Consider the following 19,693-nt stretch of genomic DNA (forward strand, 5'->3'; position numbering starts at 1 on the left):
GAAAAGTTTCTGCCAAAGAAATTCCCTTTAGGTTTCCAATCTATTGTGCTTCATTCAAGAGAAAACACACCACAGCCGCCCCCATGGAAATGAACTACAAGACGTGTACAAATGTTCGATAAAGCAACATTTGTTTTCGCCCTGTACTAAATTAAAGAAGAATTAAGGCTTTGAGACGGCAGTACACTGGGGAATATGGACAGGAGTCCAGAGCTTCAGGCCGTACATCAAAGTTCAGTCTGCAGGTCATGACGGCTAAAAAAGCACAACAATATTGTTTTCTTACCCTTTCCCTGGATATTAAACTGAGATAGGAGAACTTGCACTGTAAAAGCTACACTTGCATGATAATGCAATTATTTATGTTTAATGGCGACTTTTACTTTTAGAAAGTTAGAGCATTTATTTAATTTGACATTATAACAGCTTCAATTTGTTCTGTGTGATTTCTAAAAACTGATTGGAACTTTTGGAGCTGAGTGGAATTGATTGGAGCCGCAGCGCAAGCGTTTACTTCTAACACTCACACAACTGTGACTGAAGTCCCCATTTATCAGTAAACGATGGTGTCTAATAACTCAACTATGGTTGCATTTCTAAGCCTTCATCCAGTAGATTTCGAAGACTTTTTAAGAAATGCAGTTTAAGCAAGATTCTTTGAAAAAATTATTCTATGCAAATGATACGAGTATGTTGCTGTTTCGTAGCAAAATGTTTTATATTGGTAAACATTTGTATTATGATTATTTAGCATATGTGCAGTGTAGATTAAATAATCATTTTTATAGTTTTGCTTCCCCTAAAATGTGTTCAATGTAACATATTTATTCATGAGAACATGTGTGTGTACTTGTGTAATTTTAAAACAGGAAAAAGGTTAAAAAAAACAAAGGTAAAATAAAACTCTTTAAGCAATCATCCTTAAACTGTTCTGTTCCAACTGTGGCAGATTTAAAGGCTTATTTGGATGGAACAATAACTTCTCAGATTTTTTTCTTCTGGGAAAGACTGAATTGGATTTTTTAAATGATTTGTCGAAATGAACAGTCTGAAAGAACTGACTTTGCCAACACTACGCAGATCTGAGAATTATGTTTCACAAACATGCATTATTAATATATGACAAAAAAACAACTAATCTCAGACTGCCAGATCCTCCCACAATCCAAAGATCTAAACACAGCAAAAGTGTTTTTATGAGGGCAATGTAAGTGGTTACAGTCATTGAGAAAAAAGTAAATAACAAGTCATTACAATTTTTGTTTGTTCAGGTGTGTTCATGGTTTCATAAAGAACAATAGAACCAATGACTGGTAAGTAATTTGAGCAAGTGAAATTACAAACTCCCTTGTAAAGTTATGTCAGAGGTTAATCGGCTTTACCCAAGATAAATTATAATTACTCTTTGAAGAATAAAACTATTGTAAGTTCAAATTGACAACTATATATATATTAAAAATACATTTGTTAGACGGCAACAAAGTAAAGCTAATTAATAAAAAATGGTTAAAACAGTTTTGTAAAAACAATTATTATTGTACGCGAAATTATCATTGAACTAATTATTGGATAAACAATGATGAATTTGAGTGAACCAGTACTGGACTAAAATCAGCTTCAGAGAGGTGAAAGCATGCGCAACTTAAATAAAGCTTTCAATTAAAAAAGATAAAACAATGACATTTAGATTGAAAAATGAAGAGAGCATGACGACATATATGTTTCGAGTTTTCACTGCCTTCCCCCCACATTCCTTTCTGTAGTTTCCAGAAAATCATAAGAGCAACATTTCCAATATTAACAAATCATTAAAAATGTATTGCATCCCTAAACAAATAAACCAGCCCGCGGTGCTATTTATTGGTAAATTGATCCTAACATATTATTATTTTTTCTACTGAGACATTTAACCCTACAACCTGCAATTTTAAGATAAAACACACAGAGCCAGGTTGATATTGTATGTTTTTATCTTTACACCTTGCTGAAGTTTTATTATTACACTGCATGTTTGTTTGGATTTAAAATGTGAAAACTGAAATGAAATTGGACATTTAAAGGTGAAGGCTCTAGTACTTCTGAACGTACAACTAGTATCTGTATTATTTTTAAATCGGATTAAAAATGACATTGTTTCTAACAAGTGCACAGACTCCTAATGGAGTATACCTCCTTCTTCACCGGTGCATTACAAATTCCAGCTGGGTGCACACGACCACCCCCTCAGGCAACATCTAGGGCAGTCATCCTCAATAGGCGAGTATCCGGACCTTTGCTTCGTTCCATCCGGACCGTGAGACATAGCCTAATATAAAATATAACACTTTTGACTATTTTGGTTGTTTAAATTGAGCCTCGCGTCTTCACAATGGAGAATCACATCACACGCGCTCTCAGGAACATTTATGTAATTTATCTTTTGCCGCTATATCCTCTAATATCTTCATTTAGCGCCAAACGCGCTTCATTTAAACCCTTTCCGCTCCGCACGCCACACGAAGAGCAGCAAACACGTTCTTATTTTAACAACACTAGTGCAGACATGCAGAGCAGGTAAATGGACACACAACAGTAAAAAAAACGCAACGACTATTAAAGCATTTGTATCCATTTGATATCAGTCTGTTTACCGTTTGCTATATGTCTCCAAACTTTCAACCAGATTTGTGATATTTTATTAACCATAACGTTTTTATCTACATTTAGCATTAGCATTATCAGTCAGCATGTAAACATTTGTGACCCTGTGGGAACCCAGGCTAACATCTCATAATCAAATCGACTATTATAACAAGCATCAAAGATTAATTTCAAGCAATTTCACTAAGATTTTGGTATTACTCAGTCAATATTGAATATATTGTTATATTTTCACAGAATATTGTGTAGGATGATTTTATGAAGGACTTTTGCTGGGTTTTCACAAGCAGGTTCATATTTTGTAATGATCAACGTTTTAGTTGGGAAATTATTTAAAGATTGAAGTAGTTCTGGTATGAAAGTGAAAAGGTGACAATGGCATGGAAAGACTAATTTAGTTAGTAACTCTGTTTTCTGTTTATTTTAATTGTTACATTACATTTGATGTTTGCATGTTGTCAGTATTTTTTTTTACAAATATTAATTATCAAACTTCTATTAAGAGGACATTCCCATAAAAGGACAGAGCATATACATACATATATCAAAATATAAAATAAATGGCCTGATAAAAGATCATATCTTTTATATCCAACTGGGCTAAATTGATTACATTTTTATTTATTCTCAAAAAAACATATTGTCCGGACCTCCGTTTGGAAGTAAATATAAAGACCGAACCTCTTGGAACTTTAATTGAATACCCCTGATCTAGGGCAACTGTGAGAGACTTCCTATTCATATCAAAACACAAGTCTAGACTGACTCAACCTTCTCCAACTACATGCCTCCGAGCTACACCGGGTGAAGCGCTGCAAGGCTGAAATCCAAAGTATCTTTATCATTTATAGTAGCTTATTTAAAGTAGATGCAGCCCTTCTGAAAACAGCTTTATGGTAGAGTCCAAAAGATCCGTGAGAGAGGCCAAAGGCCGCGAGCTTCAGGGATGCAGTAATGCAGTCATGGGAAAGCATTCTGTATTTGGACTTAGCCGACATATATAAAGCCTGTATGATGTAGAGAACAAGAAGTCAGCAGGCGGATAATGATGTGGACCTGTTGAATATTTCAGACCGTGGATTGTTAAGTGCTCTTTGACGGGGAAGTACTGTCACGCTCCTTTGCTTTCTAACTGCGCTGTGATGCTCCACCTCTCCCCTCGGGGAGTACATGGAAAGAGCGCTGACCCTGATACCAAGACGCCGCTTTAATTAGCTTAACTAGATGGATGGAACTGAAGTGAGGTCATTATTGGATATTGGGTTATCTTATTGTGAATGTTTTTTCTTTTTTTTTTATGTTTCTCCCGTCTCTTCATGAATAACACATTAAAGGAATGAGGAATATTGGAATGTAATGATTTAAGACGTGTGTGGATTAAAGACTCAGGGCTAGAATGCAGGGTATAGGATGACTATTATTTTGTCTTCGCACACAAGAGCCTCGGGTATTACATTGAAGAATGAGGACGGAGATGCCCGTGCCTCTCTTTTATGAGTGCCTTTGACATAAGACACCTTTCAAACGAAATCTCAGATCTAGCATTGAATCAACAGTGCCGTTCTTAGGAGTATTCTTAGCTTGTCTGATGAAAACACTTGTCGCTTTAGACCTCTGCCTGACCTTTAGAAAACTAGACTAGGCATCTGTGAAGCACACTGGCTTTTTCTGATGGCTTCATCAGCACCTTGCAATTACCGGCAGACAGCGGAGGAGCCCGCGGTGAACAAAGCCACAGATTGGGGGGAAAGAGAGAGAAAGAGAGAGGGACGGAGAGATAGAGAGATTGCAGGTAACTGGCAACTCCAGGCACTGAGATATGGAGAGGTGAGAAAACTATAGACCTGCTGGGTCGTGTTAATCCATCTGGAGCAGGAGCATGGGAATGTGCTGATCCACAGAGGCATGGAGAGTCCAAAGCGCCTCGTCTACAGTAATCCCCTGGTTTACATGCTGTAATTCTACTGGAGGACTGCAGCACAGCACGCTGGGGGTTGTGAACTGCACTTCAACGCACCGAGAATGCAACTGTCACATTGAAAATGAATGTGCATGCACATTAAACAAAGTGTTAGAGATGTCAAATTTCTTTAACAATCCCTTCCAAGTTACATCTTTTCTTGATCAGTATTTTGTATTGTTTTCTTGTTTTCAACAGAAAATATACAATATTTTTTTCCACAATAGTCATCAATGATGTCCCACACATCTCAGTTGCTAACATTCTTACAAATATCTTTCTTTGTGTTCAAGCAAACAAAGACATGTATACAGGTTTGGAACAACTTGAGGGCGAGTAATTCATGACAGAATTTTCAATTTAGGGTGAACTGTCGCTTTAAAGAGGGACAAAGCATTTTCCAATCAAAAAAACCTGAAGCGTCATACTGTAATATGTAAAGTATGTATCTGGATGCAAAAAGAAAAACTGAAATGACAGAAAAACAGTTTTGCAGTGTGAAATGCCTGAGCACCCAGCAGGCCCAAATATTATTACATTACATGCTCATAACCGTTGGAAAGCACCATCACTGTCCCACAGGAAAGAACATTTGCGAGAACGCTTTCAAAAACAACAAGCTTTTTTATCTATTTTTTCCAAAACTGCATTATCTGAACTGTGCTATCCACCTTCATGTTACTATGTGTCTTTGGATAAAAGAGTCTGCTAAATGACTAAATGTGTCTATTTTTGTGCAATTTAGGAGACACTGTTTTAGGAACAGTTTTAGGAAACTTACACTAAAAATCTTCTTAACTATAAACACTTCCTCTAGGTGCACTGTATGAAGTGCGGATGAGCGTTCATTAGAAACGCATCAACAGTGGAAAACTTATGAGTTTGTAACATCCCTCTCTCCACAAAGATCACAGTTTAACCTAATTTTTTCTTTCAAAGTAAGTCTTCTTTTTGGCAAAACAACATCGTAAATAAATAATGATCACAGGGGTATGGCATTTCGCAATCCCTCCTCCAAATAAAATGGATGTTTGCTCACTGCAGCTCTATGATGTTTCCCAGAGCCACAGCAGATATTTGTTGCAACGGATCCGAGTCTGCTTTGAGGACTGAAGCTCTCTATACCGACGGACATTCATCCTTTGAGAACACATGTTTATTTGTGTCTCCACAATACTCAACACTATACACACACACCTATAAATAAAGAATGAAAAAAGAAAGATTTCAGATTTCTCTTCTTTACATTGAATAAAACAGTGTGTGGATACGGAAAAAGGACACAGCCACATCACAGATAAATGTGTTATGGAGAAATAACTTGTTTGGATTTCCTTGTAAATATTTAACTTGCACACAAGTGCAAAGTATGGAAAACAGACGGTTTCTGATGAAAACAGAAAACATGAACTGTAGGAACAGAGCACTGCACAAGAGTGTTGTGTTTATCACAATAAAAACAAGCTTTAGAAGAAATAATATGTATATATATATATTAAGTTTGAACACAAGGCAAGACTCTAGTGCAAGTGGACACTTTGTCTATGAAGAAATCTAATGATAGAGAAGCAAATTTCACAACAGAAAAAGTATAACTTCAAAAGCGTTGCAAGCTGACAACAGTAAAAACAAATCTGTAATAGCATATTTTAGAGACATCCAAAAACCCACCAATGCAAATACTATGAATATCACTGAATACATATTTGGTTGTGTAAAAAAAGTAATAGATTTCTGTAAGAGTTTAAAAAGTGAAAGTTAGGACAGGCGTGGAACGAAAGAAATTAATATTGGACTTCAGCGAACAAAAGGTTCAGCTAGGCCTAGAACTTCTCCTATATCCATTCAATCACTTCCTCCTTTAACAATATGATAATACAATCTGTGTAACAGACGCCTAGGAAAATATATTTTCTACATATAGGAAATTGAGGAGGGGCGGCGTTTGAAAATGGAAACCCAGGGCATTTAACATGTTGACAATCTTCCGGGAGTTGTCCAGACAAATTGTGCAAAAACCATAAAAAAAGAAGCGTGGCATTAAAGTGGGACAAATCAATGATAGTCTTGCTCACGCCTTCTCTCTCTCTACCTCCAACCCCACAGGCGGAGACAGCTCCTCTCAAATAACATCTGAATCTACTTAATGGAATGGAAAATTGGGGGAAATGGGGAGTCGGACCTGAGGGGACGTCTTTCCCACTGTATAGTTTTCACATATTTAACACATACTCGCGCCACGGCGAACACATTAACGCACGTCAGCCGTTTAAAAAGGTGCCAGAGCCATTTCCGAAAACGAATAAAGCACACTTAAAGTCTTGCAGTATAACTGTGGCTGTACACTGAGGAGCACCTTTATTTGGCCACGTAGCGGGATCGCTCCCCGTTGGGAGCTACACAGTCTCTAAGGCCCATAAATCATTTTGACAGTTTTTTTGACAATTTAAATATAAATATGTCTTTTAATAACATATATGACATTATATTTAAAAATGATTAAAATAAAATTGCCTGTTCGTGACGTTTGAACGCATTTCTTACTTGGCATTCGGTAAAATGAGCAAATAAAATTGACATTTTTATGAGCAAATAAAATTGACAGTTTTTTCTCATGTGGCAAGTAGCCATGTAATAAGCGGAATAATGTACAGGCAGCCGGCTGTTATCGCGTCGCGTCGGGTCCTGATCACACTATCGGGGCTTATTTCTGCGATAACAACCGGCTGCCTGTACATTATCCCTTACTTATGACCCGTGATAGACTTTTCTCTCCCTCCACTCCCATTGATGTCTGGTTTATTTGTTAGCGGGCGTGCCATCTTTTTCCCTGTATATTTTCCCACCTCTTCTGGCTCAGTGGTTTCTCATATTACTGTAAACTCCATCACATCTCCCCTAGCGCCTGACCTGCTCTCTAATACATTTTCAATGAAGGCAAAAACAAAAGAATGTGTTGTATCCCAGCAGGGATGATTAGCCAAAATGGCTGATCGAGCAATTACTCTGCAGAGCCAATCGCTCTGTACAGCACAGCGAAGCTTTTAGATGTGTTGATATATAGAGAGGTGAGCTGAATGTAGCCAATGGTTTTAATCAGAGCCGTTGAATATTAGAGTTATGACTTTGATCTCGCCGCCGTGTGGTCGTGTGGTTCGTGGAGCCTTCGATAGTTACAAGAAAATCTGTGCTGTCAGATAACAGCAACTATATTTGCATTATTTTTGCTAAATATACATTGTGTACACTGAATACAACGTAGACTATATTTATAGCAGCATTTTGTCCGGGGAGAAATATTAATATAAGACATATGAAAATAGGTTCTATGAATATAAGATATGTATAACATGTATAAAATGCTGTTATTACACCAACTGTACAGCAAATGCTGTAAAATATAGACTGTATCTCTCAGAAGTGAGTACACTACTCACGATTTAGTAAATATTTTATTATCTCTTTTCATGTGACAACACTGTAGAAATGACACTTTGCTACAATGTAAAGTCCTAAAATCCTGATTTATAAATGCAACATCATCGGACAATAGAGTACATTTACTTAAAAGAGTGGCTATATGCTGTCTGCCCTTTCTCGACAATGTGTTGCTGCATTATGAACACTTCATTGATTTTAACACTACACGGAGAGAACTACATGCGGACGAGAGGCTGAGGGGTCGCGCACACATGGAGCTCATCGGAAGAGAGTGCATGCGAACACGGAAGAGGGAGACGCGCACGTGGCTAAGCGCCACTCACACCAAACAAGTTCAGGAAAGAGAGAAGACGCGGAGGTGCTGTTTATCCACTAGTTAATCGATCACAGATACAGTCATTATCACGGACGGACAAAAATCACAAAATGTGACGCCAAATATACTGATGCTGACCGCCCCAAATAAAATAAATTGTATAGGAAATGCTGGATTATTTGTCTAACTTAGATATTGAATTAAATGAATATGCAGTTTTTTAAATACTGTAATATGTTATGTTGATTAAATAAAAGTTGCATAAAAGCATGTTTACCAGACTTTTGAACTCCAGTGTAATACCACTGTACACAATGGGCATGTGTATGATAATCACCTTTAAAGGTGTGAAATCTGTAAAGGAAAGGCTTTGATAAGTGGAAAATATAAAGGAGGACATTAAATATGGATATCACCCAAGAGGTCACCTTCAGTTACCCCAGCAACAAGTCTATGACGAGAAAAAAAGTCTTTAGAAAGCCTGTTCAGAGAGGCAATGTTCTTGACAATTGACCGTATGAAAAGAAAGCAGTGGTTTGTGGGATCCCTCGTGAGACGTGACCCAGTTAAAACACGGAGTGCCGTATTACAGAACGTTCTCTCAGAAGACACAAGTCTGTTTCCTGAGCTAGAAGGACATCCTCCTCACAGCTGCGAAAACTACTGTCAATGTGTTGGGGTCACATTAAACAGGTTTTGTTGTCTGGAAACCCAGCGAATAATTGGAGGGCTGCTTCGCTGGAGCTTGTTGCTTGTTGTACTTGTTATCTGAAGAATCAGTCCTTCTTTGAAAACTATCTGTTTGCATATTACCATGCGTGGGCAAACAGTTTGTTTCCTTCAAAAGGAACTTAATAAAGAAGTTTGTTTTTTCGGCGAATACTTGACAGACAAATGAAAATAAAATAAAAAAAGCATACACTAACCCTCTTCTCTCAACAGGTAGTGGTCTAGCTTTTGTTGGAACTGGTAACTTTGTATTAGCACCTATTGTACAATGGCTCTTTGTATGAAATATCGCTTATTGCTCCCCGAACTCTTTGTAAGTCGCTTTGGATAAAAGCGTCTGCTAAATGACTAAATGTTATTGTTTTAATGACAGACAATAACTTGCAGGGGAGGGGCGCAGTGTCTAAAACTAATAGCAAAACTTCACAAAAAGTTTATAATATTATAAAAGTAAAACTTCTTGCTATTTTAATAGTATGCTCAACATGAAAAAACTTGCAAGGGGGAAATACACACACATGCAATTACCGTGAGCACAGGTGGCTTCTTGTTAGTGCCACCTCAAAAGCAAGCCTCGCTTTTTATGCCACCCCAGGAGATTTGAGCGCTACCTGGTATAACAAGCATTTGATTCCTACAGAAGCAATTATCCTGTCCGATTAAAGAAACTTGCTTAATGTAATTACTTTGTGCTTAAAAAATTCATTTCATCTTTTGAAAGTGCAGTACAGATCTTGTTTATGTCAGAGACCATTATCTCTAATGAGGTCTGACAATCTAATTTAAGCATGGTGGCAGTCGGGTTCTTGTGGATGCAGAGGAACTAGCATCATTAAAGACTGTTGTCTGATGGAAGGATGATGAAACCCTCAAGGACAATCACGGACCCTCTGATTTCAATCTCTTCCGAGGGGATCCAAACCAATTCAGAGCCATGATCTGCACTGTGACACACGATTTTGTTATCAGATCTCATCTTTTCTTGCTTGTTAAAACCCAAACTGTTGTTTACTAACTTTGATCCATTTGGCACATTCATTTCTATTTGCTGCTCTGATAATTTTGCAAGACTTATAACTCGAAAACTAGTGTAGCAGAAAGAAACTTGAAATTAATTTGTCTTTCAATCTTACATAACAAATAAATGTTTCAGTGACTATCACAATGCAAGACAGGTCAAATGTGAAAGCACAAATGAGTCCGCACTACGCTGTGTTTCCACTAGTGTTTTTTATTGTGTGTTAAAAAATGCTCAACTCTGGTGAATCCTCTGCATTACTCATCTATCCAATCACAATGGAAGATGGGTGGCACAAATATCACACTCACCACTACTTGAACAACCGTATGTCTGCTTACAATGGCCGAAAAACAATGTTGTTAATATTAATAGTTAGTAATAGTTAATAATAATATTATAAAAACATTATTTTTGCTTATCCATTTCAGTAACAGATGACATCATCAGGGTACCAATAATTTTTGTTGATTAAATAAACTATTGGCAAAAACAGACACTAAAAACATTACTTTGGCAGATATTTCATATCATATCAAGCAAAGCATCCCACAGCCTGATGAAAAACGCCCTAGTGGACACGTGACAGGAATGTTAAACTCATCATTTTAAAACTTAGCGCTTGAGGAATAAATGGATTTTAAAAAAGCACTTCCTGATCAACATCTCACTTCGATCAATTATTTAATTTATCTGCTGTAAATAAGCAGCCCAAACTCATTTCTCCAGATGGGGCAGGGGGGGGGAGACCGGGGTATCCCCTCCAAAAGCGTAGCCTGACATCGAGCAATTTCTTGGTCTGTGCATTATTCAAAGCACTGAGCAGCCTTTCTGTCACGAGCAATTGATCCGCATTCCACGGGGAGACAGAAACAGATTAGGACCAATATTTGAATGAGCAAATACACATAAATATGACAAAAGTAATTAATGGAAACGAATGGAAAGAACAGATTAATTATCTTGCGGATCACTGGGGGACGACTCTTGTGTTACTTCTGCTTAACTACCGCCTCACTCCGCCAAAGCCGAGTCGAACAGACGAACAAACAACAGCGAACTGGATAAACAATAATGTGCGCTGATGCACCGCACCTCTCTAAGGGAGGCTGATGAAATTCATTAGGCTGCTGTGAATATCAAAAAACCTCTTTTGCTCTGAATGAATGCCATTGTGTGTTTAGAAAGCTTTGAAAGGAGAGAGTCCATTATATTCCACTGTAGGCTCTATACAGCTGCATATATAGCTCATAGTTGGGGGTCATGTCATATTTTTCAAATACATTGGCACTGCTGAAATGCAGGAAATATTGAGTTTGAACTCTAACATATGATGCCCTTCTGGGATTTCTCTTACCCTGCTGACTCCACGCATTCGGTCTTCTCCATAATTGGTCCCCAGGATCTCAAAGTAGATGTTGGGGTTGCTGCCATTATCATTAAACTCCAGCATGTTGGTGAGACCGTTCACTCCGCCCTGAAAAAAATACAGCGTTCATTAATGGATTCAGTTTCTCATATATTTGGCTTTTTAAGCATCAAACTAAAAACATTCAACTCAATGGGTACTATAGATCTCAATGAGGGGCTAAGCTGTGTTTGTAGTGAAGTTATGAGCTTATCTTCGGCTTTTCCCTCTCTTTACTATGACTATGAATTAAAGGTCTCATAACTACCTATTATTAGAAAACTAAAGTGTTTTAACACCTTGTATGTATGTAAGCTTATTGTTGGACACTCTATAAAACCAAAGTAGTAAAGTAGTAGCTTAGAAACCACAAAATATTTTCTCTCGAAGAGTGTGGCAAAAAATGTATTTAAACTATTTTTTTCCTCGGTCTGCATCCGTCGTTTAAAAAACTCTTAAAAAAAGCTCCAAAAGAACACTGTATCCTTTCCAGTCTATATAAAACTCACACCTTTCTAAAGCTCTCACAAATACACTGATAACAATTGCGTTTTTTTCCTACTCCAAACTCGGCACTGGCAGGAATAATTAGACAGCCAATTATAAAGGCTGATGGGAGCTTTCCAAATGACTTCACCAACTGCTTCGTAAAACCAATACACACAAACTTTCCCAAATTGAGCTGTAAAGCAATGTACCAGTGCAAACAGTCCCCGGGGAATCCAATACAAGGCCATTATGTAGCTGATGTACAGTAAAATATGTGTGCAATGCTCCGTGCTATTATGATATACAAGTACTATTTTTCTAAACGCCTCCGAGCTCTCATGGTCACCCAGCGAATGAATATATCACTGTATCTAATATGACTATTTCATAAGCAACGGTGTGAGGTGAGAGCAGGAGGTGATATCTCTACTGTGGGATGGCAGTAGGTATCAGATACATGTGGATACAGCAGGAACAGTACATCCCTCAGGGGGGAAGTCGGTTTCCACCGAGCAGGGTGTTAAACCAGCACTCAGACACTAGCCCTGTAACACAGACTGTCATGTCACCCCAGGCAGTGTGCCATTTCTGTAGCCCTGCTCTAGACCAGTCAGAAGCGAGTGGGGAGATATTCACTGTATCACAACATCCCCCTCGCATAGCCGGACTCAGAGGTTGGCAGGACTCAAACCCACGCAACTGAAATACAACCTTTATAAAAGCACCAAGACAAAACTTAAAACTCTTTCGAAATTAATGTTTTTTCCTACTTCAGATTTGAACGTTGAACACTGTAATGTGTATCAGAAGTAAAGTGTTATACACAAAAGTTACAACAAATGATTCTTAGGACAAAGGAAAGTTAACACCTACACGAGTGCAAATCACATAATAAAACGGTTACTTTTGCTGGAAGTCAATGGCATGCAGGGATTTATTTATAAGTCGTTCAAAAGGAATTCTTTCCAAAATACAACAAATCGTTACATTTCAACAAAACTTTGTGTTTCTTTTAGTTTATACAATTTGAATTCCCACCAGCACACTTCAACAAATCAACACATCGCAGAAAACCAAATTTGGGTTTCTTTTTCTGTCTTCATGCACCCGCACACATCTCTTTGCTCACAGTTTGCCTACCTTCTTCACGGTCTCCAGCATGGACTTGCCACCCTGCCAAGGTTTAGTGCCCTTACGGATACATGAGAGGCTCGCCATGCTGTGCCACTTCCTGTCCTCTAGCTTCCTGTGGAACGTGTTGGCCAGCAGCAGCACCGTGTCGTAGATGTAACGGTTGGTGATCTGACAAGACAACAACAGCAGGAAAGAAAGAACAAAGAGGAGAAAAAAACAGGTGATGTGAACAGAGAGCCAGAGACGCTAGATCAATTTTTCTCTTACAAGAAAATGATTTATGCCTGAGTGGGTATATTGCTGATATGAAAAGACTGTTTTAATCTGTATGAAAGAACAGGACAGCAGGCACAAACACATTCAGTTGGAAGAGACTGAAAAAAAACAGATTGGACTCGAAATTAGAGACTTAAAAACGGCACACATTTCTACATCAACAAGGTAAAATGTTTTCTTTGAATACTGCGACACTGTTTAGACACAAAGAGCAGCTCTGTTGCTCTTTCTCTCTGAAACTTCGAGTGTTATTTTCTCTGGGAAATACTGCCTATATCTTTTAAATACATAACTAATTCATTAATTATCCCATAATAAGCAGAACAATTCTTCTAAAACTCACTAAAGTTGAGTACAATTAATATTACACTGTTGTTTTGTATTTATACTGTATTACCACTGATTTGTGTGAATTATATAAACAGATCTCTCGCTTTGTCTGCCATTTTGGATTATCGCCGAGCGGTGCACATGTTCCAATGCATTAGCCATAAAAGATATACAGTATAATGTTGCTTTTCTGTCATATAAGCCCCTCATTTTGGAAAGGCTTATGATTCTTACAGATTCTGCCTTCATAGGCAACTTATTAGCTTTTAGAACAAGGAGGTCCGTAGCTTTCTTCCTCGAAAGCAGTGCATTTTTTTGAACGATTTAAAGTCACAATTAATACCTGCCACTGGTGGATTTCCGTCCATATGCAAACATTTTCTATTTACAGTATGGCAGTCTGCACTCAAGCTCGCAACCTGGAGCCAGGTATAAAACTGCATGTATTATGTCTGACTTTCACTTTTTCCATTGCCATATTACCCTTCTCTTCCCTCAATCCAGCGTGACAACAGACGCAATACCCAACCAGTTCTTAACGCAAGGGACTGTAGAGATAGCAGTAAAGGCCCGGCTCTCCCGTCCACGCGCCCTGAAACCACCCGAGCGTCAGCATGAAAAGCTAGTTAATTCTGCTCTGATCGATAGCGCGCCTCTGATTTAGCCCAAGCGTTGTCTCCATTTTAATGAGAAAGTATTAAATAGAGTGCAGCGGTCATTAGCTTTACTGCGTTGTTTATTAACCCACGTTTCTCTCGCGCACTAGACACAGTATCGAGCGTGCGGAATCATCTCAAACTGCTCTGACATATATCTGGAAAAACCTCTCGCCGTCGGCTTGGGTTTAGCGTAATTGTGTAACTGTCTGAGCAATGCATTTCGTGAGGTTTCACTTGCATACTTGGACTTCAAAACTTTCACAATCAAATGGGGAAAACGAAGGAAAGGCTATTCTAATTATTCAGGAGTCATGGTCCGTATAGGATTTATGAATAAGCGCTTACATATAAGCCCTGCTATGAGGCTGTAATAATAGTTTCGATAGCCGATAGAGTTAACTGCCATTTATAAAATGCATATGCATTGGTTTTAGTTTGAACAGACTCTAGATTAAAGTTAACTGCGTTGATGCTCTCATCTGTTCTGCTGTCTCCCCAACTTTTGAACTCAGGGAACGGACATCTGTTCCAGGATCAGTTTGCATCATATTGGTAGATTAATCTGGCACATGGTTACCACATGTATTTATGAAGGAAAATACATTTTAGATTCTACATTCTGGTGTCATTTTTTATTTTAATGAGGCTTACACTGTTAAAATTTCTGTTTTGTATTGCTCATTCCAGTAATTACTTTTAAAGTGATACATTATTTTCTTTCACGAAAGGCTTTAGTGAGCGGCAATATTACACCCGTTGTCCAGGTCAGCACAGCAAGGAAACACCAGAGCGGACTACCACAAAACCTTACGGACTCCAAACTGGCCCTCAGAGTACCAGGAGATAGGAGTACAAAAGAGAAATGAGCCAGAAAAAAAACCTGACAAGGAATCCTCAAAACTACAGAGCAACAGTGTTTCTATTTGTCCAGTCGTGTGTCTTTTCCTTATTTGCTGGGCTTTTCATCTCCAAGCGCAGAAACACAAAGGGCTTTCTTATTGATTTATGTTTAAAGTCTCAGCCACGAAGAGAAATGGCAAAGTTGGGCTTGGCTGCATTCGTCTGTACTTTTGTTGGGAATGTCATTTTATGATACGGGAGGTGCCAAGGGGGTAAACAGACAAAGTCAGGGTTAAATTCACAGGGGAAAGATCTGCTGAGCATAGAATCCATTTGAAGTGCTGGAGTTAAGTCAGGTTCTTTAGGGATGATGAGGGATCGGTGGTCCACAAGGAACAGGGGGTGGATGGGAGGGTTGAATATACGTTGAGAGAGAGATACGCCTCAGTGCGGTGTAAAATTGGGCCTCTTCTGGGCTTGTGCTCCAGACCACTGAGCGGTGCTGAAAGGTTATTGTCAAACAGCACCTGTTTATATTCAAAGCTACACAGAGAACAGCACATCTGACTCAAACCACAAATACCTACTTGTCCATGTTGATGCAAACATAATGTTTATATTTTTGAAGAAACCTCAGACAGGTTTAAAATAACAACAGGATGAGTAAATAATGACAGAATTGTCCTTTTGAAGGTGAACTATAACTATTAACTATTAAATGTGTGAGAAATGCAGCAGTTGAGTGAACACATGAAGCTGAAACAGCACACGCAGGCACGCTTTAAAGAACTATAAACAAAGAAAAGGAAGGTAATTTCCTGACATATTTGTTTTCTAATGAAGTTAGCTCAAAGGCTAATGATTGGCTAATGGACACAATCAGAAGAGAAAATGAAGGCAGGAATAATGTGCAATTGAAGTGGTTTTCCCAGATGAATGATGAATCACACCTCTAACATCTGTGACTTTGGGTCTTTGGGATCACAGAGGGAGCTGTTGATGCGGTGGTTGCTTCTGACACATCGTTGGCTGGTGTTCTGCGGGAAGAGAAAGGTCTGTCTCACCAGGGTCAGACGACCTATAGACTTCATCACCAGCTCCTGTACATCCATGTCTGACATCTCCTGCAGTGTGTGAGAGGGAAAGATATTTTAACATCTTAACAGTAAAGATAGGAGGAGAAGGATTTTTCAATTCTAGGTAAAACAATATAATTATTTTACCAAGAGAAAGAAAACTTTCAAATATGTTTAAATATGAAATTCTAAGTTTCACATAACCAAAAATGTATATTGAAAGCAAAATATATACAATGCAAAAACAGAAGGATTATTACTATTGATATTAACAATGGAAAGCCTAATTTTCACCTTATGCTGTTATTTTATAACTTATAAAGTTTGTTATAAAAATAATTTTCTGTGAAATAGTTATCAGTCTGAATTATTATTGAACAATACAACACATCAATATGAACATAAATAATACAAAATCTAAGAAGAGACTGACCGAGAAAACAAAGTATCTTTGCAGCACATCCAGCATGTAGAGCGTTATTAATAATAATGAGAGTGATCTAGTTTTGACACGTCGCCGAACAATTCTAGTATAGACACTGTTTTGAAAATGGACAGACTCGCCCCTTGACAAGAGATTTACATGATTAACATAAACAACATTTTGTATTCAGAGCGGTGAGTTTCGCCAAAAGGTCTTTGCAACATTAAGAAAGAGAGAGGATGCATATATTACATTAGTCTTAAACTTGCCATTAATATTAACTGGTATATTCACTAAAGATTTTAATAGCGTCCATTAAAAAAACAACATTAAAACACTGTAAACAAAAACAGATTTATGATCAGCAAGCGTTCAACAATAAAATATGCACCAGCTGCTTTAAAAAACAGTATTGTGCATTAAAATGATAAATCTGCGTTAATTCACAGCAAGGTCCATGTCTCCCATCCCAAAGTGTCTTCAAATCAGGAATACAATAAACATAACTACTTCAAATGGTTATTGAATGAATGGTTATTCAGAGTGTTGCCAAATAACAAAGACATGACCATGTGTGCCCGTGTGTCCTTGTGCAGCCTTAGGAGGAAAGATTGCTAATTTTAGCCTGAAGTCATCTCTTCTACAGACGGACAGAGTGAGACAAGAGGGCTGGGAGTGATGTGATGAGAATGGACAGGGAACGTCCCTCAATGAAGGTAGATTTAATAGCGGCTGAGCTGTTCCCTCTGACAGCCTTCACTTTTGAGTTTCGCTCTCACCTGCGGAACCGTGATTCCTGCTGACTGGCTCTCATGAAGTACGTCATTAAACTCCTTGTGGCACTATTGGCATGCTCGCGAGGAACTGGCTTCGAATGTCGAGGCGGCTCAGGCTTCAATTAGATTCAAATTAATGTTGTCTGCTATGTAACCTGTTCTTCGAAAGGTAATTCGAAAGGTAATTTTAAGATTCCGCTGGGAGGGATGAAAATCATGACACGCTGGAAGTACTGTCAAAGGTTTTTGGGTCGCTGATAATTAATCTCGCAAGAATAAAGGAGGATATAAGAGATGACATCCGAAGAGGACTTGTGAGGACATGTTGATGTGTAGCCCAACTTTCAAGAACACAGAGGACACTTTCACAGAGATCAAACTACCAACACAGAGTTATTTCAGCCCCGCATGACCAATGCAATAGGCCCTTGGTACATAATTAGGAGCACTAAATTAAAATGACACAATTATGAGCCTACAGGGTTATGAACCAAATTTAGGGTTCAGGTCCTGGCAGCTGCTCGCTTCTCTCTCCCCTCAGAGAGCTGTCAAATTAAGGCAACCATGAGCAATGTGTGTCCATAAAGGGACATGTCGAGTAAAGTCATATTCCTTTGTGTTGAGCGTCTGAGGAGATGAAACTTCCCTCGGTTGCACTCAACGTTCCACCTGTCTAAACTATTCATTTCTAGGAAGTTGATAGTAGGCGTAGCAAATACTTAGAATGTCTGTAATATTCGTTTAAATAAATATCATCAGAAAATGAATCCGATATAACCAAGAAAATTGGACTGAAGGATATTTCTGAGGCACTGAAAGATCGCTTTTAGTACTTTGTATTCTTGCAGAGTCACAGCATATTTTGAATCCTTGGGGTCCTGCTTATAATGTGAGTCAAGTTTTTGCAAAAGGCAGTCATAATTTAGTTTTTCATGACCATTACCCATCTTTCTGATCCGTAGAATTAAAAAGGAAATGTATTTGATGCTGTGGTCCTCTCTCTGCAATCTCTGCAGCTGTCCTGTAGCTCAGTGGTAAGAGCATTGCGTTAATAACGCAAGGTTGTGTGTTCAATCCCAGGAGATTGCAAATACCTATGTAAATTGTATAGGATAATGCAATGTAAATCGCTTTGGATAAAAGCGTCTGCCAAATGCCTAAATGTAAATGAACTGGAACCCAATGCTTAAACGTGAGCAGAAACTGTACTGTCCTTCACAAACAGCATCTTTGCATTAGGCACCTTGATTAGCTCAAACTTTCTTTTCTAAACTTAATCATGATTAATCGCATTCAGAATAAAAGTTTGTGTTTGCAAAAGTTTGCATATATTAAAGAAAAATATAAATATAAGAATTAATAAACATTTATATATTTTTTTAAATAACTGGAAAATATAAATAATACATGTAAATATTTCCTAAATATTTATAATATGCACAGTACACAGACTTATGCAAATTTTGGATGAGATTAATCACGATTAATCGTTTGACAGCACTATAAGCTTTCTTAACATTGGGATTTTTGGAGGGATACGCAAGATCGCCATTGTCCACAGAATGTTCGAAAGACTTACTCTTAAGAGTTTATTTGGCATTTAGTAATAACACTTACAGTAGTTTACTAACTGCTACATGTATCTCATGTGGGCCAAGTTTACGACCAATAAAAAGTTGGAATAAGCAGCTTTTTTAAGTACTTGCAAATTAGCTATAATAATAAATCTCCTCACTGTTCCAATATGTTTTAGTAGCACACTTACCGCTTATATTTTAAAAATGAACTGCTGCTCATACATTATAACCATTTAAGTTAAAACCAGAGAGATTAAAAGAGGTTACCATAAAGAACGACTATAATTCAGAGACAAGAGGATACCCTCAAGGTAATCTTGATCTGTATATCTTCACTGTCCTCTCTACTTGTCGGAAGAACATTTCGCAAAATGTTTTATACGTTATGGGTACCATTGAATTATTTTGGAAAGCTCTTCCCACTCTCGCCAAACCTTCTGTTTGAAGTATTATGTAACTATATTTCTAACAAATTCACTTGCAAGAACCCACCTCATTTATGATGATCCAGTGACAATCGAAAGCCACAAGGTTAGTTTCCACCACCTAGATAGAAAGAAAAAGACAAAGATTGAGATAATAAGAAACCATTTTGAAATA

General features: G+C 38.0%; 1 protein-coding gene across 1 annotated transcript in view; it reads right to left on the bottom strand.

Moving 5' to 3' along the window:
* grid2 (glutamate receptor, ionotropic, delta 2) overlaps positions 1-19,693 on the bottom strand; it is a gene marked incomplete at its 5' end in the record, with an annotated part of 127,323 nt that overhangs the window by 81,745 nt on the left and 25,885 nt on the right. The window contains 3 exons of the mRNA XM_079468127.1: positions 11,462-11,581; positions 13,142-13,303; positions 16,191-16,364. Coding sequence (XP_079324253.1) covers positions 11,462-11,581; positions 13,142-13,303; positions 16,191-16,364 — 456 coding nt within the window. The remainder of the gene's footprint in view (positions 1-11,461; positions 11,582-13,141; positions 13,304-16,190; positions 16,365-19,693) is intronic.

This window comes from Barbatula barbatula (assembly GCF_947034865.1).
Source record: "Barbatula barbatula genome assembly, chromosome: 11".
Taxonomy (NCBI): domain Eukaryota; kingdom Metazoa; phylum Chordata; class Actinopteri; order Cypriniformes; family Nemacheilidae; genus Barbatula; species Barbatula barbatula.